The following is a 23,888-nucleotide window of genomic DNA, read 5'->3' as shown; positions in this document are numbered from 1 at the left end:
TAATACCACGTACCTTCAGGTACTCCTCCCGTACAAACAAGCTGGGCTCCAGTGATCAAATCTAGTGAAAGGAGAAAATTGGACATTAAGCAGCCCCCATGTTCAATCTGCTACTACAACCATTAAGTGAAAGGTTGGCTTCTTTCTGTGTTGTTTTTGTTTGTTTCCTCTTTACAAGATACACTGTTTCCTTTTTGGACTGAGGGTTCATTTAAGGCTTTTAACTGACAAACAACATACCCAGCTGAGCCTTCCTGAGCTCTTTGACTGAGGCCTTCCGTTAACCCTCCATGTTAAACAACCATAATTACATGGTAATGTCTGCAGAAGCATCCTAGCCATAAATATATTCAACATAAACTTGAGTGCAAACTCAAGGCCTCTTAGCAGCGCAAATAACATCGAGATGTTTAATTAACCCCGGGATAAGGACTCAAAACAGCCTTCTAATCTTTGATATCATGAAAATTCAGTGTTTCCACAGTGACAGTGTCTCCCCAGGCCCCATCCTCCTCCAGTGGCTCAGGAGGCAGAGATCCAAAAACGTCACTGGCCCCACACACCAGCAGCCAAATTTTCCTCCTGCATCTTACCAGCATCGAGCAGGATCCAGCCCCGCTGACTTGGCGGCAAGACTTAGAAGAAGGACGGCCACCATGGGCAACCTCCATCCAGCCCCTACAGCTCTCCTCCCTTTTCACTCACCCTTGCCCGGATGGCATCTGCCTGCCAGGAGCCCGGGTCAGAAGGGACGAGCCGTATCAGCTGCTCAGAGAGCTTTGGTCTTGATGCTTTAGGCTGGTAGGGAAAGATAAAATTCAAAGAGCACTCCGCTATTACAGTCTGTGCTGCAGAACTTGGAGGTATTCAAGACTCAACATGGCCCTGAGTAACCTGATTTAGTTAGACCCATTTTAAACAGGGTTTGAAGTAAATCAGACTAGATACAAGGAAGAAATTTTTTAACGATGAGGGTGGTGGAAAACTGGCACAGGTTGCCCAGAGAGGTGGTGGATGCCCCATCCCTGGAAAAACTCCAGGTCAGGACGGACAGGGCTCTGAGCAACCTGGTCTAGTTGAAGATGTCCCTACTCATTGCAGGGGGGCTGGACTAAATGACCTTTAAAGGTCCTTTCCAACCCAAATTATTCTATGATTCTACGATAAATGACCTCTGAAGGTCCCTTCCCACCGAAAGTACAATCCTGTGATTTTCAGTTTTCCCCCCCCTCCCCTTAAAAGTATTAATTTTGCCACTTCTGTCTGTCTCCTGCCCACATGCAGTTAAATTTGGAGTACACAGTTGCATCATGACTCAACAGTGAGATTAGCCATTAACATTTTATGCACGTAACCTTCCAGATGTTTTCTACCAGTTGCTTTCTTGGAATCACCACATGCCACTGCACACCAGCCAGCACTAGACCAGGCGACTTGTCTGGTTTCACACTAACACCAAGAACAGCATATAACCTAACAAAGCATTATAAAAACTGTTCTTCCTTGCAACTAATACAACTAAAAAGGAGTTACTGGCGCTGATTAGCAAAAAAGGTACTGCTAAGCACAAGCAGCAGCATCTCATCCTGCCTTTCTGTGCACAAAAGGGAGGCAACAAGTCTATTTACCCCCGATTGCCAGCTGACCAGGCGGTATTGCAGATGGCAATCTCAAGTAGTAGCTCTAAAACACTTAAGCAAAAGAGAAGAGAGTTTTGGATCTCTGTATGCAAAACAGTAAGTACATATTCAACACCCAAATAACCTACTGTGACCGCACCTGAATTGGCCACATGCTGAGTGAACAGCTTCTCATTTGCCCAAGACTATTCATGAGAACTAACCAGTGCTAGAAATTACATCTCAGCTGAACATGTTTTTAAAATAAATGTAGTCCCTTCCAAGTGAACTAAAATACTCAAACCAACATAAAGGTTTGGTTTTTTTTTTTAAAAAGTCTAAACAGTTTACACGAGCCTGATTCTCGTGTAACAGAAGTTAAAAAGCCACAGTACACACAGTCTTTTATACGGGAGAGACTGGAAATTGAGAACCAGCCACTAAGTCCCTCGCCCACCCCACCCTACTGTCTCAGCCCAGTAAAACCATTGCCTAAGTCCGAATCCTCGGGAGCAGCACAGATGGTTCAGTGCTGGGCCGTGACAGTGTTTTCTCCTCTCGAGTCAGTGTAAGGCAGCCATGAGTCCCTTCTTGCAGTGACAGTTTTCAGAACAAACCTCGACAGGCAATTCCACTACACCACCTCGTACACAACTGACAGATTGCAGGCGACCGCAGATTCACTTCGGATGAACTGCTCCCCATACAGAATGGTAGTTTTTGCAGTATGATACTTAAAGAAAAAAAAATATAAAAGCCTTCCAGTAAAAAATTTCACTCAAGTCAAAATGATAGCTCAAAGAAAGGTTTAGATGAAAGTTAAATTTGTATCTGTCATTCATTTTGAATGTTTTAATTGTCCCATAGCTAGTCAATTTGTCTATTTATTCATGTTTTTGTTAAGTTCCGTCAAAACCTTAGAAGGGAACATTAAATAACATGGATCAAGAAGTCTGAATAATGAGGGCAGTCCTTTGAAAGCTAAATCCTAAGAAATGCAAGCTTCTCGCCTAATAAGTTGCTTAACTGGAACACATAAATAAATAAAGCATTTACACAACACTTAACAGGTTGAGAATAATTAGAAGCAAGTCTAGGCAGGTACTAGATTTTTCAAAGCAGTTGACTACAGGTGTTACAGAGAAGGAACATCTGTCACCTGCTATGCAAGTGTGAAGTTATCTACAGGACATTAAAGCACTACTAATACAGGCTAAAACCAGGCTAATCTTGGTTTCCCATTTACAAAGCCTTCTTCCTCATAAGAAAAAGAGCAAAATGATATATTGCAAAATATGTATTGTGCCAGATAAAACTCAGTTAACTGAAAATAAATTTCTGCACTAACACCCCCTGCCTCCACCCCGTAAAGCTAACATAAGACTAATTTGGTATATATATAATTGTGTGTGTATATATATATGTACAATTAAGTATTGGATGCAGAATAGAAAGGTGGTTTTGCCTCATTTTTCCAGGGAGAGGAGAACCTGAGAGAACCAAAGTATAGTCCCATGGCTGCAGACCATAGCTGTTACGTACCAAGATGTCAGATATAAGTGACAATTCTCAACCAAGACCCTCATTCATAACACTAAAGTATCCGACACAGCACATGAACTTGTACAAGAGTATTATGGAGGCTCCCCAGGAGATGCCAAAAAACCCAAACCCAAACCAGGTAAAGAGATGAGTAGTCGAGATTTGCTTTAATTTTAATGACTGCTTTTATGACAATTACTGTAAGAGTCTGCATATGCAGGTACAATAACAATTCAGTTTCTTGTCCTAGAACAGGCAAGACGTGACAAAGCAAAATGATACGCCTACACTGCGCAGCTCAGAACTGTGTAAGACAACGGACAACCAAACAGCTCACACAAAGAAAAAGCAGTCACCTCTCTAAAAATAGCTGATTCCATAAAGCACAAAATTGCTTAATGATAAACCCCAAACCCTAAAGCGAAAACAAAGTTGGACTTCAAACATACCTTCTTCTGCAATCCAACACTGGCAGTATATCCCTTCGATTTTTCTGCAAATACAGCCCAAATAAGCAGACAGTTTAAGATTTATCTAGAAGCAATATTACAACTGAAATGTAACATGGACACAAATTCTTCACAACAAAACCCAATTTTGGCACTGTTCCAAATGCAGAATGGTTTCAGTGTGTGGCACGTTATTCATTGTGATGATACGAGCTTAAAGAAACCTTTAACTGAAGAGCAGCATGAAAGCATTATGCAGCAAGAAGTCCACCTGAATATCAGCTTAGGTTATGCAAGGGACAGGTCACAGCTTGGACTGTGGGTCTGACAAGTGACCAGACCAATCTGAGAAGCTCAAGCACAGCAACATGTGAACAGTAAACACTGAAGACCCTGAATTGCATATATACAGCTAACAAAGTCCAGTGCCACCAGCCCTTAAAGGAGATACACATTGTTCCTTACTCTGGCACAGTATTGGAATATATAAAAAGTACTAGTTATTAACAAAAGAATTTACAGAAATTGTATTTTACATGGTGGCATCATTTCCTCCAAGGACCTTTAGCTGACCTATATCAAATTAATTGTCAGTTCAGCTGCATTACTAATTAACTGATCTCCCCGCTTTCTAACTGCCCACAGATACAGCTACACCCTTACCAGCACTGTTTCTAACCTCCCATGTCACGTTCTCCTCTCCTTGGACTGAGAGGACAAGGTGGCGAGAGAATTGTGTTGAGAGCAAGAGGCAGATCCATTAGTGCTCCTACTCGCAGGGCTTCTTCTATAAAACACCTTATCATACCCAGAACTTGAAGTACTTCCAGTACATAACAGTTCTGTTTCTAGATTACAAGCAGCAATAGCCGTAGGTCTCATGGCAGAGCTCGTGCTTGGCATGTTGGCTGATTATAACTCCACATGACTTCTTTCCAAAGTGACAGTACTTTTAATATAAACAATGTTTCAATGAATCCTTAAAGGTCCATCCATCTTTTTGCTATAGTATGCTATTTTTACCCTGTTAAGAAGAAAGGGATTTTTTTTATTAAATCTTATTTAAAATTCCCTTGAGTGCCCAGGCTTTACACCTACACTCTGTTAGTGTCTCTTTGGGAAAACAAAAAAAAAAGGATTTCAGGCTTCTTTCCTGATGGATGCAAATACGGGAGAGAACAGCACCCATTTGTCTCCAAGCCCAGTATTCAACACTAACATCATTCACTGCTTGTGACTTTTTAGTTTTTTGCCTGGAGGGTATCTGCCTAAATATTAAACTGGGACCTCCTTTATAAAAACACTTACTTTGAATTGTTCTCTCACAGAAATACTCATGCAGATTTATACTCTTGTGGGGGAGCCTTGGCCCCATCAGAATTAATAAGCAAACCCCTAACTGTAGAAACAAAATAGCAAAGTTTAGTGCATTCTGATTCTATTTGTTGTCCCTTCACGTTATCATCCATCCCTTCTATTATTTTGAGAAGTATAGCAATAGATCCAAAATAAATTTTCCATGAAAATGTTAGAAATAGACCTAAGACTTTTAATATAAATAAATATACAAAAATTTATGTGAATTTTACAGATGAGATGAACAGAAGTATTTTATGGAGTCAGACAATCATTTATTTATGGTGAATTTCTGGCTCCCTTGGAAACAACAGAACCAACTTTTAAATTAGTCCCAAACTCAAAGAACATTGATTTGTTTAAAGACAAGTATTTTAGGAATACAAAGAAGGCACTTATTCACAACATAGACATTTAAAAACCTACATAAACTGTAATAAACGGCACAAATTCCTGAACAGACATTAAAAAAGTTACAACAATATGCATATCGTTAGTTTCCCATATGAAAATCATATATAAATTTTTGGTTACTAATAGCCTCATGCTTATTTTCACATTTATTTTACTGAGCATAGTATATTGTAATAATTTGTAAACAGATAAATATTTATTTCTCTCTTAGCAGTCATTCAAAAGTTATCTGCACAAAAAAAAGTTATTTTGGCACCTTTCGACATAGTGTCCATGTAAACATTTTTCTTCTACACACACAGCCACCAAACTTCTGTAGAAAGTGCCCTTTGGCAAATCATTCATACATACATCCACAAAATAAATAAGCAGCTGAGGTGTGGTGAAATTAGTATCTTAGGCTACGAAATCCTGGTTTTCTTAGGCTAAGCACTGGTTGTTTGATGGTAGGTTTGTTATCAAATAGCATTGCTTCATTTTCTGTAGTTGGAAATCTGTTCTGGTAGATTAAAGGGTATTCCTTCTGAAACTAGAAAACACAAAAACAAAAAAATAAAATAAAATATCAGACTCCACCAAAAACTCCAGCTGTGCAGGGCTTGAGCATGAATCACTTCGTGAGGATGCATAACAGCAGGAGGAGCAAGACTATCAGCATGTAAAGTAACTCTGCTGTGACACTTAACCAAAGCCGTGGCCCTTTATGCTTATGAGTTCACAACTGATAAACAATCAGTCAAATTTTGTCAGGCAGTTCATCTTCTGTTGAAATGAGAAAAGCTTCTAATCGCATTTTATTCCCAAGGATTTTTAGCTGCTGTGAGTGGAACAGCGCTGTGAGCAAATGTTGTACTGTTCTAACTGCCTGGATCTCCGTTAGCAATGAGTCTGCAGTTGCTCACCGTGTTGTTCATCAGCTGATTAACAGCAATGCTGCTTACGGTTTGAACAGCACGACCAGCATTCCACCCCCCAAGCAAGGCACAGTAGCTACCCATGTGAAAAGCCATGCTGTCCAGCCAGCATTGGCATCTATTCTGTTTATGCTTGGAAAGCTGTCTTTCAAGAATCACAATGATGAATGTTTTACCTAAATGGAAGTTAAGGTTCAGCAGATTTTGAAGGTATTCTCTCAGGAAAGCTTAATACTTAACCAAGGGAGTTAATTTTTCAATTCCTGCAGATATACAGCTAAACAAAAATATCTGGTTTCAGAGACATGTTTTTGACATTTTGCCTGTTTCCTGTGTAAGGCCTCAGGAAGGAATAATGGTACATACACCTATGCATCAGCCACAGCTTTCTGCCGATTGATTCAACCTATAGAAAATGACACCATTTGTAACTTTTGGCATTGATACAAGTTGGATCTAACCCTCTAGTGCGTGCCATGTATTTGGCTTGCCCAATTCAAAGTATCAAAACTTTATATATATAAACTGCTCCAAAAAGTTGTGATTTATCACATCACCAGCTATCCCAGCACAACTGGCAAGACTATAACAATATAGCTCTACAAATCTTAAAAATAAACTTTGCTAACACGTGGCCCTTGCAGTACAAGCTGCTTCCGGACTTTGGTGGGAACTCACCAAAATTTAAGTATGTACTTCAAGTTTTACTATGAGAGGATTTTAGTTTATTTCCTTCCTCCCCACTTCACCTGCTTCAAGTGCTCCTGTGTATCACTTCTTACTGCTTGCTTACTCCAAGTTTTAATTGACTGTAATTAAGTACTCTTCTTTACATGCAGGAAGTTTTAATGAACTTGAACAAAAGTCCAGCCTTTGCTTTTACAGGACCAGAAAGTTTTCACAACACATATGAAAGTCAGTGTTGCAGAAGCTGGGGGAGGGGCACCAAAGAGAAAGAAATGTGCTTGCTCTGAAAAGCTGCTTTTTCAAATTTGAGTCACAAGACTTGCTTAGGAGATTCTAGGACAAGTACAATACTATTCAATTGGTCAGAAATACTTGTCAAAGGTTCTCCAAAAAAGAAAAAACCCTCCAGTATTAAATCCTGCCAGAACTGCTGTATTTTAGCTTTAGTATTAGGCAATACATTAGTAGGCCATAGAAGTACCAGATAATCTTGAGCAATATACACGTTACAAAACACAAAGCTAAGTCCACAGAAAAGAATGTTTCAGAACTCTGAACAGATAGAGCTTGAGCAAAAAATCACTGCTTTTATCGCCTATTGATTTTAAGCCCATCTATAGCATTTTAACAGTAAACTTGTACAGCCAGTGCACCACAAGAAACCATGCTATAATTCTATCACACATTATGTAATGGAAAGCAGTATCTTAGAATAATTTTATACTGGTTTTAAACCATTATTTGAACACCACTGCTGCCAGACAGTATCAAATACTGTATTAGACACCATCTTTAAAATCCCAATCAGAGCACACAGTCAAAACACATTAAACAGCTCTCTTCTATAAAACGAGCATTTCTCTCTATACAGTTGTGAAATGATTGCTGGAGCTGACTTATTGATACGCCCACCTCTTAAGAGAAGATAAACCTCCAGGGCGGAATGCAGTGGATATGCAAGGAATCTGTTCCATAGTAATTCCCTAAGCAACATAACCTGCAACCTTAGATGTTAGCAACACCAGGGGAGCTTGGTTTGCTGACTCTGAGAAACAACATGGGAGGTGGAGCGGAGTGGAAACACTGTGGCCAGGCTCTGGGATATCATCACAGGGACGGGAACTGGATGGCACTATGGAACTGATAAACCGCATGGTTGTTATCCTGAGCCAGCCTTGCACCAGCATTTTTCCATTTTCTGTCAGTCAAGTCCTCTGGATAAAATTCGCTCATTATAATACCAAAACACACCTCTGTCCCAAAGGCTACCCGCCTTCAAGGTGCGACCACTCCTCACTGAGCACGCGCTCTGAATTTCTCTAGCTTATACCTTCAGAAGTAAAGCAAGAAGACTTTACACCAATCATAATAAAGGTATGTATGACTAGAATCACTCAAGCTCCACCTAAAAATAAGAAAATAGTATTAAAATGGCTTTAGAGAGGAGGAATGCTAGGGAAAACACCATCATAGACAAGTCAGGAGGACATCACTGATTTCTGGGATCAGCTGACAGGCTGAACCTCTCTTCCCCCCCACAGGGACGCCTGTTGGGTGAGATTTGAACCCTCAGTTATACCGAGTGCTTCCCTGGGAAACTCAGAAATCTTTTTCCATAATTTAGTGTGCTTGCAGTCGACTGTATTATTATTTGCGTGTGCTTTGCAGACAGTGTATTTATCACCAGCATTCCAAAAGAACCTGTACTTCTGTTGCTTCAATAAACTGCATGATTGATTAATCTAGCTGTGAGGGTTCTCACTGAATGCGACCAAGCTCCTTAAGTCTGGCCATGTTAGTTCATTGAACACGACTAGACTGAAAGTACATCGCGCTATTTGTGTATCTGTGATCGAGGTAGTTCAATATATTGAATGCGACTGGACTTACAGTGTCAAACTGGGCATCACTCAGAATCTAAGCCTAGCCGCGCCTAGCCCCTCTGATATCTGAGGACAAGCTGGAATGCAAAGGGGTTTATTTTCTGCCAAACTTCTTTACCCTCTAATGTAACAACAGTCTGCTCTTGTTCTGTACCAGGGTCTAGTGACTGAGATCCTTCCCTCAAAAAGGTGTTTTCAGAAGCAGAAGAAATATCCACCAAGTTTCTTACCTGTTTTAACTTTTTCTTTTTGTCTTTTACAGACAGGTTTTTATCTTTGATAATGTTCTCTAAGAGCTCTGTCACTGCAGCTTGAGAGGTAGAAACCTTTTGTTCTTCAAACTCCTGAGGAGTTATTTGTTTGCAGTATGAATATGTTGGCAATATGGCACAAATTTCTTCCTTTGGATGTTTGCACTGAAACAAGAGTTGAAGGGTCTGCATATACTCAAATGATTATGTACTACTTCAGTAAGAAGGTACCCAAGAAATATCCAAGCATACTAACTTACAGCAACATCATGAGTCGCAAAACATTGTAACGTAGCTAGTATCTATGATTGCACCAACAGTTTAATAAAAGTTTACATTCAAAATATAGTGGGTTTATTTGCAGTTTTCCCATCCCACCTTCAGAAGTAACAAATACTCTGCAATTAGCAAATGAACTTAAACTTCTGTCATGCCACCAACCTGAGCCATCTTCACGTATTCTATGTGATCTCGCACTGCAACCTGCAGGTAAGTTGGTACTTTAAATATTTCTTGTTGATGGTCCATTAGAAATGAAACTAATCGTGTAGAAAGCAGCTCATCAAGATCTACTTCTTCTGCACAGCATAGCACGCATCGAGAAAAAGTCTGTATCATCTAGAAGTGTTTAGCAGATCATTAGTACGTGAAGTTGAGGGATTTGCCTTCTTTCCAGTCTACACAAGTGGCACAATGAATCCTCCAATACCAACTTTCATTGCAATCTCTCTTGCCTGCACCACTGGTCAAGAGAGGAAGAAAACCAATTATAATTTTTTCCTCATCTGAAATAAAGTACCTTCTTATAACATTAGACTTGTACTGTTTTTGGATTGAACAGTACTTTCAATTAAGAAATACATATTTAAAGAGGTAATAATAAGAAAAAGTCTTCCCCTGTAGAAAAGTGTACATCTTCAATTAGCCATCTTGAGACAAGTGAGGTGATTAAAAAAACCCTGCAGAGCCAACTTAACCAAGACCTAATGCACACCAAGATCCAGTTTTAAATAGCTTTAAAAAACATTTTTACAGCTTTCATATTTCCAGCTTTTAGTAGGCTTATTTTAAATTAGCATGTGCAGATACTTTGCTGTTTTACCTCATCTTGCTTGACAAAAAATCATTAGTCATTCCAATGAAAGCTTGAACTCAGACCTTGAAAGCTAGTCTTTAAACTCACTAGGCAATCAATTTACTTCTTTGGAACCGTTTTTGTCATAACTTCACATACACAAGTGTTCAGCCCAAGAAAGGTTTTCTACAGACACTTTGCCAACACCTTTTAAGTTAAATGGCAGTTAGGTGAGAAATCAGACTAAACAATCATTTGCACTCTTAAGAAATTATTTCCCTTCTCCTCCCAAACTAAACAAAAGCAACACTAATAATTGAAATATATTAGGATGGAGACAAGAAAGCACTTGCTTCAAATCAGGATTTTGTAAATATTCTGGACATGAAAAATTGCCCGTTAATCACTATTTAATTGCAATGAGCCAAGAACCTCAAGTACGAAATACAGCTAGCATTCTTAGCGTTACTTCAGCAATATTCTTAAAAAAAACATAGAAATAACTGCACTCATCATTCTCTTACCAAAGAACGTGTGCCCATTGCATCATGCAGTCGTGGCATATCAACATTTTCACTGATCCGAGAGATCATACGCATTAGAAGCTGAATCTTTCTACGATTTGGTGGTGGAAGCAACAAACAACATATCTGTAGTGCTTCAATGGCAATTCTTTCTAAATGAGGCTGAAGGAGATCTACAAGTTAAAGACGGCTGTCATTAAGACTTGAACAAACTTTTAGGATATTTTTCTCTCAGTACCAGAAATTTCTTTTTTTTTTCAAGGACAATAATCTATGTTTCATAGAAATCAGCTGTAACATAGTAGATAATGTTATGTGGCCTTTTTTTGTGTGGTCACACTCAACTTGCTTCATTATGATAAACTGCTAGTACAATTAAGAAGTGACACTAACATTATTCACAGAACTACTTCCAGAAAACGTGTTTCAAAGACCGGAAAAAGACATCTCCTTCAACAGGCAGGTCTGTGCAAATGCCCTGCCTCACTCTTAAACAGTGTCTAGGTCAGAATTTCTTATGACTTACCTGAACAGAAGGGTGAATTACTGACACATCAAGTTTAAGACTCCAAAGATACTACATGCTACTGTTTGTTAGCAGAGATAGGAAAGACTGCCGTTAGACAGAGCAATGTAGCAACCAGAATTTTTTTTTTTTTAAAGCCCCATAGGTGATGTTATATGCATATCAAAAAACCTAGCAACAGTGCCAAAGATTAAGGAAGCAAAGATTAGTTAGACAACGCAATAAGCCAATACAACATGCTTCAGAAAGCCATCTTACTTTGCGTGCCAGTCAACATATAAGAGTGAGTGAAAGAGTATTCTGAGAGTTCTGTGGTACTTTTGCAGAGTCTTTTTTTGATGGTGATATCAGAAACCTCAGTCCTGACGTCCACTGAAGAAGCCACACCAGAGGTATTTGGTTTTCCTTGCCCACAAAGTTGAGACCTTGGCTTTACTGTGATTTCAGCAACTGGTACATTAATGCTAGTGCAACTTTTGGAGTCCCTCTTGCCAAGTAAACTCAGAGACCTACATATTTGCTTCGATCCGTGCTTTTCATTATATAGCTCTTTATTCTGAAGAGTTGAGGCAGACACTCTCTTGATACCATGGGTTTGTTTTTGACATGTGTTATCAAAACCAAGCCCCAGTACAGAATTAGCTTTATGCTCATATGGTAGTGACTGTTTTCCATTTCTTGTGCCCAGGATGGTGTTCACATCACTTTGCCTGAGGGAATCAGCTTCTCCTTTATTACATACACTTGAAGTAGCATGTCCAATTCTTTCCAAAGAGTAACATCTTGTCCTAAATGCTTGAGGTGGATCTTGTTCATTCCTGAAACCTGAAAGATTTTGACAACTTCCTCCTATTAGATTATCAGCACTACCTTGTTTACATGTCAGTTTATATTGCTGCAATTTCTTTGCACATTGTTTTTCAATAGCTAGCTCTTCTGAAGAAGACTTCCTGGAAGCTTCATAGTCTTTCTTTTTTTTGTCAGGCTCTTTGCAAAGCAGGCTTAGAAGAAGACACTCAGTTGACTTGAAAGAGTTCAAGTGAAGAGTTTTTGAAGGTTGTGGGTCACATTTCTCATCTTGGACAGAATGTTTTCCACTGCATATATCTGGAATTGTGATGTAGCCACACATAACTATCAGAAAATGAAATATAAGTTAAGATGCAAGTGGTATGAAAATGAACAAGCTCAGAAAGAAAGTTGCTAACTGAGCAGAGAAGACAACAAATACAGAGACACTAATTTATAGTTGACTCAGTTAGTAAAGCCTAAGAAAAATTTAGCTCAGTCCAAAAGCAATGTAACAAGATAACTGCAACCAACAGGCAAGAATAAAGTTAACACTGCAATAGTGAGGAACTGGCAGAACAAGCACATATTTTTAAATTATGGTTATTGCATATTTAGAATGTTAGCTCAGACAGCAATTTATATAGGATATTATGAGACAGAGCTGCATTTCAGTTAATATTGTAATACAGAATGATAGTATTGATGATATTCCTCAGATTCAAGCTGCCATACAGATTAGGGGGTCAAGGTCTGCTTTGAATTACAGATTTGTTCCCCAATTGATATAAACTTATAGCTTGCACTGATTATTTCTAAATTCATACATACCTAAAATATTAACAAAAAGTTCATAGTATTCAAAAGTAAGTAATGGTTCAGGGAGATTGAGAAAGTAATCAGCAACTGTTCTGAATACATCCCGTTCAAACCCACTGTAAGTTGGTTGGCTCATGTCATTATTTCTAGGCCCTAAAAAGAGGTGAAGAAAGAAAATTCACAAAAGTATTTACTCTCACAACTCCATTATTAAAAAAAATAAAATTAAAAAGTGAACATAAGTTTGTTCTTGTAGGAATGACTGTTTCACAAGAAAAGAACCATGCCAGCAATATACAAATATTTAGTTTAGTTCAGCACTATACCACTTGTAAGCAAAAACAGTATAAAATATTCTATATAGCCACTGAGGAGTTGTGCTCAGTTTCAACATGCTGTTCCACACCAAGGAAATAAAAAAAAACTCATTTATGCCCTTTATAGGTTCCTCAGCAAGATAATCACAAACTTCCAAACTACAGTAATCTCAGTTCTCCCACAGGGAGCTCTAGCTTCCAGATCAAGGAGCTTATGCTATGACCAACTTGGAAGAGTGTGCTGAGAAGCCCAACAATATATATATACATGTTGCTTTACGCATAGGCCGAACAGAGCTGGTCAGCATCTTTTCCCTTTGTGGGGACCTCCTCTTTACAACTCCTCTATTCAAACGGTTCACCAAGAGAAAGTTTTGTTCACCACTACTCCCATGGTGGATCTTTTCTTCAGAAGTGGACAGATAAACAATCCAATAATCCAGGAGATCTGGTTAATAAACCTTGACCACGTTGCTACAGACAAGAAAAAGAATGAATGAAAGGGGTCCAGGTATGAATAAAATTTGACATTGTACAGATCTTTTAACCCTAATGTTATCATACTCCACTGAACTCCTACAAATTAAATAAGCTACCTTACAAAGCCAATTGTAATGAATTAGGAGATGGCAGTTTTAATTACACATAGAACCAGGGAAAATTTAACTTTTGATATGATCAACCTTTATAATCATAATCACATTACTACACTAAAATATATATGTAGTAGAGCAGTATTCCCCCTGCCAGTGTACATATTTTTAGTTTTCACTGCGCAAAGTAACTACCGCCTTAATCATTTGGTTACAGTATAGCTAGCAGATGCAGAGATAAAATCTCCACTTGAGCTAATCCACTCAAATTAGAAATTGAGAATTCAAAAAAACCAGAAAGGTTGCCTGCAGTTTTCATCTCATGAATACAAAGACCTATCAGTTCTAAATACAGTACTGATGTGAGAATTAAGGTATTGAAATGCTCAAAGACCAGTGCTCAGCTACTTTTTCCACTTTGACTTAAATCCACTCACCAAGCTCTTCCCTGTTCTGCTTTACCTAACAGTGCTCTTCAGGTAAGAGGCTCTATATATTTGGGAATGCAGCTGAAGAAAAAGTGTCATGTTGAAGGAAAAAAAAAAAAAAGGGCGTGTGTGTCATTTTCACAAGCGCATATGCTGCAAACTGAACTTCTGAAACCACACTAACCCTGCATGGACTCCTACCACGGTTCCACTGAGCAGCTAGAGATATATACTGATGTATAAACACCATCCAACCATGTTATAGCTACTATAGCTTTGAGGGGAACCAATGAAGGAGATGGCCAGGAATCAGGGCAAGACTTAAACAGCAGGGCAAGCACACATATAAAAAGAGCTCATCATCTCTGATTTCATTTGAGGCACTCATCTAAGTCTAGCATGCCCTGTTAGCCATTTAAAGAGGCAGGGTTGGTTTGTTTTTTTTTTTTGGGGGGGGGAAGGTCAGTCTAATTGTCCTCTGCTTCTCCAGAATCTTTTCAAAGCCTGCTTCATAGAGATGCAAAGCTTACAAATTGTGATCTGTATGTGTTTGTAACACAATTTCAAACACATCTGACAAAGGAAGCCTCAAAGGCAGTTAGATTCTGTGAAGCTGCATAAAAATCAATGGCACTGTAAAGGAAAAAGGTGATTAGTACCACACAAGTCTGCTACAGCACATGCTGAAGAACAAAACCACTCCTTTATTAGCAAGAGAATCCACATCAGACTGAGCCATTAAAAACTGAACTTCATAGCTTCACTGAGAAAGTACTCCCCCACTCCCTCCATGTGTGAAAACCTATGTTAATTGTATTACTCCACAGTAAATACATTCCCAGTAATTCCAAGGCAGCTGCTCAAGTACACATAACACTAATGCCTTAGGTAACTGATGCTTCTTTTCTGAAGCTTAAGATTTAACATCACACCTTACTAAATTTTACATTTAAGCAGATACACAAAGAAAACAAAACAGAGAAGCACTAGGTTTTCTGTAAGTTATAACCACTTTCAGTTTCGCTGCTTGATATTTCATACATTAATACCAAAATAAGGGAGGCATGCAGACTGACTCTCCATCTGCAAACAATGAAAGTTCAGTTCTGTCACACAACACATTTAACAGCTAAAATGTCTGACTTTAAAAATCCATCTCATCTGCCACGCAGTGATTGGTAAGGCATTGAAGGCCTTCATTTTCCACAGCTGAACTATAAAGGTATCTTACTGGGTTTTAAGCATAAGCTTTTTCTAAAGACAGTTTAAGAAAAAGGTGGGGAAGCAGATAAGGAAGTACCAGAGGAGCTATACTCCAAGTCCAGGATCCAAGAACAAGTGAGTGGAACTCTTCCTTCTGTTCTTGTGACAAATTTAGTAATAAAGCTGACTATAGGAGCATGCTTTTGTCTCAAATCCTTTGCAAAATTTTGTTTGATTTCTTCCAAGACAACTGGTTTTCTGTGAATTGGCCTCCCCAGTTTAATATGAGATGCAGGAAGTGTTTTAGTCCAGCTCAAAGCCAGTAACTGGAAAAGGAAAGTCCCTTTACTTCTGAAAACCTGCATTAGAAGAAACCACACATGTTTTGCCCAACCACTCAAGTTTTCTCCCTGCCTGACTCTTTGTTAATAGGAATTATTTGTGTAAAAAACAGTCCTTAACTTTTTCATGTCCTCAGACAGCATGCTTCCACTGAAAGCTTAGAGTTTAATTAATTCTCCCATACATTTCATGGATTAAGGAACACCGAAGCCCCTCTTCTTCCACTAATTTAATCTGTTCACATTGCCAAAAACTCATATGCAGAATCAGACGATGCAACCTAAAAGCAGGATAACTAGCTAGACTCCTAAAGGACTGATATCTTGATTGCCTGAAATATAACATATTTAATATATGTTAACATTTAGGTTACATTTTTGTGCAGTAATTTGCCATGTATTGCTTTCATCCCTTCTCAACAGATCAAGGCACTTAGATTATTTGGATTTCCAAAATGAAACATCATGATTGACATTAACATGCAAGTATATTTCACTTTCACCTCAAAATAGGTTTCTGGAACTTGAAAGCTATTCAGTGACTTACAGTATGCGAGGCATTTCATAGCTGACAACACCCAGTGAGGGAGGTCTTCTAAAAGAAACAAACAAGTACAGTATTTATACATAAACCCAAAGACTTAACTAGTACAAATAATGGCACACATGTAATAATATAAAAGATCAAATTTAAAACTAATTTCAAATATTGCTACACACATGTAATCTAAGTGTGAATGCAATACACTTACAAAACCTTCTAAACAAACATACTGAACTGTACTCTAGTTTGGAAAAAAGTGTAAGAGACAGACCATGAAACATATTACTTTAAATATCATTTACTGTTTGTTACAATGCACCATACAGAATCTTTAAGCAAAAACAGGAAACAAACAAACAAAATCTTACCTGATTTGTTCTGCAAAATAACAACACCGTGTTTGCTCGTGTTAGTCATATTGTATATGACATACTCAGGAACTATCTGTGTTGGCTGCAAGACTTCTTCCAAAGATGGGATGCCTAAAATGGTTTGCAAACTGTGGGGTGGAAAAGAGCAGATGTTGTCTAAAAGGTTTGCTAGTAATGAATGAAAACAAGTTCTTTCTGTACTATTCAAACACCAGTTACTTGATAAGCTAGTTTGCTGTTAAATAAATTCACGCTTGCAGAAGGACAATTTGAGGACACACTTTTTCCTGGGACAAACACCAAAACCCATTAAGAACGAGCATCTATGATACTTGAAATATACTTCAACACCAGCAACAATAGATTTCAAAAAGTTTCTTAAATACAACAATCCAATGTTAATAAATACATGAGAAAGCATATGTAAACAATAGTTAGTAAAAAACATTAAACCTGAAACATAATTTTAAAATTTGCAAGCCAAAACCTTGATTGGGCCATTACATGCCCAAAGCACATATACAAGAAGGTACTTTTTACAATTTAATACTTACTGTATTAGAATTATATTTCTCCAAGTTTCTTGCACATATTCGTGGCTTATTTCCTTCCTATGCAGAATGTCTTCCTTATTTTCCTCTATTACATCTGGGTTTGTTTTTTCTAAGTTTTCCTGAAAATGAGTGGTTTCTACAGTAAGATAAACAAGCCTCTTAAGATAATTCAAAATTAAGTAAAAATTGTTCTCAAAAGTCTAGGGCATTCTGCAGAATATTAAATTCTAAAACACGATCAAGGGAGTAACCTTAACAGTCTCAGCACTGAAATGTAAGCATACCCAACTAAAAGCAAAAAAAGACACTATGAAAAAGACCTAATCAACTCAGAAGTCAGCACTTTAAAAGATAGAAATACATCAAATCCAAATGTATTAGTAGGCGAAGTATTCTCCTTTAGGATCACAGTCTAAATTCAGAAAGTACGTACATATCCCCAAATCTCAAAGAATAAAGGGCTAAACACTCACATTGAATCTTTTTCAAAAAGTAAGCAGAACAGTTAAATAATTTGTGCCTTTTACTTGTCCTAAATGAAAAAAATATATTAAGTTTCAACAGGAACATATTGTCCCAATAATTTCTAGAACTCCACCTTCCAGCCCTCCTAATTCTTTAAAATACTGTAGCAGGCATAATTCTGCACTGAAGGAGACAAAACAAACAAAACAATCCAAAAGAAAACAAAAATACCTCCCATACTGATGACACAAGATGCTCAATTGCTTACACATATATACACAACTAAAACTCTGTGTAATCCCAGATCATATTGATGCAAAATTAGCCCTATACTACAGTGGATGGGGGGGTCAAATGACCCTTCTTTCTGCTTAGGTAACATGGCTGCATCAATAACACTTTACCAACACCCCTACCCCAATTTCCCTTCCCAACAAACCTATTGACAATACAAAGATTAGAAAACAGCTTCTTACAGGTTTAAGAGCATACTTAATTTCTCCTGTCAAATGCATAATCCCTTTCACTTGCTGACAGGGTTTCAAAAATGCCGTGTTACAGTTTTGCTTGAATATTTATGGGCCATTTAGCAAAATTTCTTTTTGTACATGCAAGAAGAGAAACAGCACATGTCACCAAGACACTTCATTATAAAATATAACTGCATCTTTCTATAATACCAACATAAATGTTCTATTTCACTATCTAGAAGAACCTACCAATACATTTTTTCAGCTAGAAGGGAAGATGACACAACAGAACAGTTTCACTAAAAGATGATTGCTTCTGGGTGTTTGCTTCTTTCAAGAATAAAGAAATTACATGGCAACTACAATTATGTAAGAAAGGCAAGTTATTACCAGAGACTGTAGTAACTCATGTTTTTTAAAAGTTCTCCTGGATAAATGCGGCAGTTTAAAAAGTCTTTCTTTGTCTCTAGAGAAGTTTTCCAAGTTCTCCTTTGGTGGACATGAACTTGGTAGAGGTTTAACTGGAGATGTTGAAGGAAATCTGTAATGAATAGGAGAGATGTTAAATACATTTAGAATAGATTAAAAATATAAGAAGTCACTTAATGAAAACCGTACCCTATCAGTGTAATTCCCTAAGATTGCGAAAAGATTCAGGAAAGTAAAAAGAAAAGATGGTGAAATTTTCTCTTCAGAACACTGTTTAACGTTTTCATACTATAAATTAGCTTTGGGCTACTTTTCTTGATTCCAAAGTCAAGTTGAAGATACTCAAATATTTATACAGCACTGAGAGCAGAATTTGAGAAGTGAGGGCCATTAATACCTTTAATTTAATGACTTAGGAAAGACTGTTTCCCACTTGGACTTTCTGCAAAACGTACAAGAGAAGTAAACACAGGACTGGTAGCACAGCATGCAGCTGCTACAGTAAATTCCCCTTGGCTCCCCTCCAAAGCACTTGAGAGTAGCATGCATGCCACTGAAAAACTTGGCTAGACAAAAGCACGGAAACAGCCCTCAGCATACAGGATATATGGTTGATACTGCAAGTCGGAGTAAAGTAAAACAGTGAGTAAAATGGTGCTAATAATTGAGTTTTGGCCTAACTGCTCAACTCAAAGCAAGATATTTTTGAGAATCTGAGCACTCAGATTTTTAAATACGGTTCTCAACCTGAAGAGCTCTTTTAACTGGTCTTCATTGCAGTACCTGTACAGCACACCATTGTCTTCTAAGTTTTCAGATCCCCATCTCCCTTTTATATCTTCAATTACATGATTCTTGAGAAACTTTCTTAATAACTGAACAGTCTGCTGCCTAGTAACTTCAGGACCAAAGTTACTGTTATTCCTTAATACTTCATGGAGCCATTCTACAGCTTCTGACGCAGTAAAACAGCTTCCATGTTTTTTGAAATGTTGCCTGTGTTTCCTTAATGGCATGCCCGCTCGGAAATACTTTGTAATTTCATTCCACTGTATGGGAAACAAAACAGCAGAGAGTGTGAGATTAAAGCCTGAAGTTGATCATTTTAAGTATCAATTAAAGCAATATTATTGACTATAAGCATATAAATGAAGTCACAACATTAATACTAACAAAGATTGATAGTTACACTAAATAACGCAGTAGTAGTATTAATATAGAAACGTTAAAGTTCAGATTAAAGAACACGTAGACATTTCACTTGGGTTTTTATCTCATTCTTCTGTAACCGAAAACAAGGTTAGAGTTTCACAAACATAACGAGTTTTATTGACCCAGTCCGCACATGCCCAGCATTTACATCAACGGCGTCTCCCGAGGCACTGTCAAACCACAGCCTTCAAATTTGGAGCAGCGCTCAGACGCAACACGAATCCAGCTATCAGAGTACATAAAAACCAGTTTTAAAGTATTTTCCTCCTTCCCTATTTATTCGCACAAATTGAGGTGACATGTTATAATTAGCGGGCTCCTCTTCCCAAGCTGTCGCCCCGTTTTCAAGGCGCAAGGCACTGCCACCGCCGCAGGCCCTAACCAGGGAGGGTCTCGGGGTCCCTTACGTTGGGTGGCAGCGGTTAATATTAATTTGTGCTTCACCCATGAGGCAGAGACCCGGGCTGACGGGAGGCCCGGGACCCGCGGCAGCAACCGACTTTCCTCCCCCTCCTCCCACCCCACAAACCCGCACCGAGCGCGGCCCGTAAAACCCAAAGCCCACGGCCAGGCCGCCCCGGCCGGCTCCGCACCCCCAAGCCCGCCGATCCTCACCAGCTTGGTGGCGCGGTAGGGCCCCGGGGCGGCCGGCCGGCTCTCCATCTCGCTGTGGCGCAGCCCGTCCCCCCTCCGGCCGGCCGCCCGCCCTGCTCCGCGCAGCCCAACGGCCGCCGCCGTTTGAATCCGCTGCGCGAGCCGCCCGCGGAAGCGGATTGGGCGAGCCCGGGGTGGGGGGGGCACGTGCCGCCTGGCGTGACGCAGGCGTTGGCGTCCTGAGGGGGAAGGCGGGAGGAAGGTGATGGCTCGTAGGTCCTGCGCCCTCCGAATAGGAATATGAGGGTCTCCCAAGCGGCCGCAGAGCTAGTGTGGCATTCGTCAAGCCCTTAATTCACTGTTTTCTCCGTGAGCTAAGCTGTCCCTCAGTGTCGCAGCCTGCACGGGAGTTGCTCAGGCGGCGGCTGTACGCCTCAGCCGAGGGCCGAGATTCCCGCCTTCTGTACCAGTACAGACTGTGGTAGAAGCCACGTAGAGGCACATGAAGCAGCCACAGGTCAGTCCTGAACAGCGGTGTAAAAGCTTGCATCTTCTCAGAAGCTCACCTTGGTCATTTGTTAAGATGAGGGGAAAAAAGCCAACTCGTGTTACACGACTTAACTCAGTTTCCAGAGCGTTTTCACAGACAACGCTTCAAGAGGCAGGTGTGGTTTACGTGTTTCTTAGGTCCTGTGAGGCTAGCACATAGCTTACACAGAACTGCCTGAACACATACGCTAACTGCTTTCAGAAGCAAGCACATTCTTTCATCTAGCCTGGCTCATCCTGTTGATTTCCTACAGATACAGTATACTAGAGAGCAGCCCCCCCAACCCACCCAAAAAAACCCAGCCCAAAAACCACCAACAAAAACTAACCCCAACAACCATTGCAATAGCATAGCATTTACAGGTTTTGTCTTTTTTTTTTTTTAAAGCGTACTCTTTCTCAGGGCCTGTAGACTAAGTATACTTGCAACCTGGGAGCTGTAAATACCCCATGAGTGTTTTATCTCATCTTGATATAGCCATCTATTGCTCAGACATTTTGGGCTCATCACTTAAACTTCTTTTATAGTCCATAAAGGCACACAAATGCCTCAGACACTTTTATAAGAAGGGATAAAAACATCACTGCTGTGAGAAAACACACCAGCATAACAAGCAGATTGAAGCAATAAGACCCAAAGCTGCAGCCCAGGGAAAAGAACAGAAATAGAAAGCCAAAGCACCAAAACACACAGCCACCTAGATGGTGCCTCCCAGCATACCCAGGACTAGCGTAGCACTGAAGAAACCAATTTCTCAACTACATTCCCTGCTAAGGGAGGGATGGCTATTCTGCTTTTATGTGCTTGAGAAAGTAGTAGCAGTAGTTGCAGGAGCCAAAGCTGGCTCCTAGTAACTTCTGTCAGATCCGTGAGCTGTAGCACCTGCTGGTAAGCCAGCAGTTGTTGACTTATGGGTCAGTATAGTAAACAATTCAAAATTCAGTGAGGCTGTGTTACTTGACTTACATTTTGCATCTGATTAGAAGAAAGATGTGTATTCTCTCACTAGATTAAAAAACTTCAGAGATGCTCTTCATCACTTACATACTTGAACAACTCACCTCCTGTTTTCCTTTCTAACAAAATTGCCTGATGAGTGGTTGCCAAGACAGAAAGTGGTATTGATTTTTCCAGTGACCCAGGCTCTAAACCTGTTCAAGAGTATAAATCAATTTACTGATTATCTTAGGGAAATCTCCACAAGTAAAACCTGCAGAAAGTGATGACTACAACTGTTTCACTATGGATTACTTCCCATACTCCTTCTCTCAGGTCATTAAAAAAAAAAATATTACTTGATGTATTTGCATTCAACCTACTGCCTAATACATTTTGTAAAACTTCATATCTTAGATCAAATAAAGAGATTTTAGGGACATGACTGGCAAATACAGTAAAAGTGATAATTGGAATAGTCTGGGAAACATTACAGTCCATCTTCCGCATACTAGTGTAAGCAGTATTATACTCTTGTAGCCTAGAATGTTTTAATTAATTTCCTAGCAAAGACTACAGGAGTTCTTTCTGCCTTTACAACTCAATTTCAAGTCTACTTTTGCTTGCAGTTTCCCTACTTAAAGCAAAATGACTACACAGAGGCAGGTGTTCCATATTTTTATCACTACACAGTTGTGAATAGATGCAATCAACTGGAAATATAAGCAGTCTTTCAAAATAGATTGGAGGGTACCTTCAGGTTGCTAAGAATGTTCTTACAGCTAGTTTTATGGCTTTACAATAAGATTCCTTTTTTTTCAGTGTTTTCCTTTCTTTTATTCTCATTGGAGACTACCAAATACCTAGTGCATACCTGTATGAATACCAACCCAGCTTAGCATCAGTGTAACTTCACATACAAAGTTCTGCAAAACACATAAGGGAAAGTAATGGGAAAAATAAAGCTTTATTTTCTGCTTCCCCTTGTAATTGATGTTGGTGTCTACTAGTAGTAACAGTAGAAGGTAAAATAAATAGAGATTAATAGAGTTCATTTAAAATATCAAGGTTGTGGCTGTCCCTCTGGATTGTTTTTCACTGTGTGTGTTACTAAACAGAAGAGGTGTGCGCTGTACATGCTGTAGGTCTTTGTTTTACTGGTTTTAGACACACGAATAAAGCTAATCAGAAGTACTTGCTTCCTGATGATCTGAAGATCTTCTTCCTGAAGATCTCCTGATGTTTAGTGCAGCTGATTTAACATTCTTGCCCTTAAGTTCAAATAGAAAGTGATTTTAAGACATAAGGGAATAGATTGTGGAGAGTGCTAGCGGTTACGTAAGCTTTCTGTATTTGTCATTAAGGAATACAAATACGTATACATTTACAAATACATATTCCACTTGGTTTGTGAGGAAGATGCTGTAAGTGGGGTGTTCTCCTTGGAAGCGTTGCAGTGACCAGAGACCTGGAGCAGGACTTGGTGTGCTAGCCCTGCGTGGACTGCACTCTTTCAGCTTCCAGTGGAAGAAAATTCAGTAGCCTGAGTCCAAAACACCACAGATACCAGGCCCACATCCCAAACCAGACACAACGGTTGACCCTGCAGGAATTTTCTTTGGTCCCTGTGTTTATAACTTTCTCTCTACCACAGCTAGGTGTTGGTTTTGATCTCCGGTAAGGTAAAGCATATATGATTGTAGTAGCAGCCGTGACAATACTGCTGCTGCAACAATCAGGAGCAGTGATGATGAATTTAAGTCTTTGAATTTGCTGGTGTAAGCACAGCCAGTAGGAAAGCTAAGAGTGGGGCCCAGTGCAATGTTTTTAAAGCGCTGTGAAGATTTCAGAAACATGCTTTGTTAATGCACTGTTGCTATTCTTTCATGCATGTCTCTTTAAATTTCGATTTTAGGGGACAGCTTCTATACTTACAGTAGGCAAAACAAGTTGCCTGATATTTAGTGAAACGAAACAAGAAGCATAAAAGTGCATAACAGTTGAAAGATGTGAGTCCTTAACACAAAGTTCTC

At 39.2% G+C, this 23,888-nt stretch overlaps 1 protein-coding gene across 1 annotated transcript; it reads right to left on the bottom strand.

The window, feature by feature from the left end:
- Positions 1 to 5,768: 5,768 nt before the first annotated feature.
- Positions 5,769 to 20,438, bottom strand: DEPDC1 (DEP domain containing 1). Its single transcript, XM_010561506.1, has 11 exons — positions 20,391 to 20,438; positions 19,347 to 19,612; positions 18,525 to 18,675; positions 17,200 to 17,318; positions 16,643 to 16,773; positions 16,278 to 16,325; positions 12,861 to 13,001; positions 10,715 to 10,887; positions 9,557 to 9,733; positions 9,095 to 9,280; positions 5,769 to 5,909 (listed from the first exon to the last, which is right to left on the bottom strand). Exons 1-11 carry the CDS (start codon positions 20,436 to 20,438, stop codon positions 5,769 to 5,771), a joined length of 1,581 nt encoding a protein of 526 aa, XP_010559808.1.
- Between the last annotated feature and the right edge of the window lie 3,450 nt (positions 20,439 to 23,888).

This window comes from Haliaeetus leucocephalus, unplaced genomic scaffold, assembly GCF_000737465.1.
Source record: "Haliaeetus leucocephalus isolate CR32 unplaced genomic scaffold, Haliaeetus_leucocephalus-4.0 Scaffold147, whole genome shotgun sequence".
Lineage (NCBI taxonomy): Eukaryota > Metazoa > Chordata > Aves > Accipitriformes > Accipitridae > Haliaeetus > Haliaeetus leucocephalus.
Note: the sequence above shows the minus strand (reverse complement) of the source record. Positions and strands in the feature narration are given on the sequence as shown.

Bases quoted from the DNA above. Each gene is read 5' to 3' on its own strand.
- DEPDC1 (XM_010561506.1), bottom strand. From the start codon at position 20,438: ATGGAGAGCCGGCCGGCCGCCCCGGGGCCCTACCGCGCCACCAAGCTG. The intron at 18,676-19,346 runs GTACTGCAATGA...TATTCATTACAG, and splicing joins GACAATGGTGTGCTGTACAG to ATTTCCTTCAACATCTCCAG. The intron at 13,002-16,277 runs GTAAGTCACTGA...ACCTCTTTTTAG, and splicing joins TATGAAATGCCTCGCATACT to GGCCTAGAAATAATGACATG.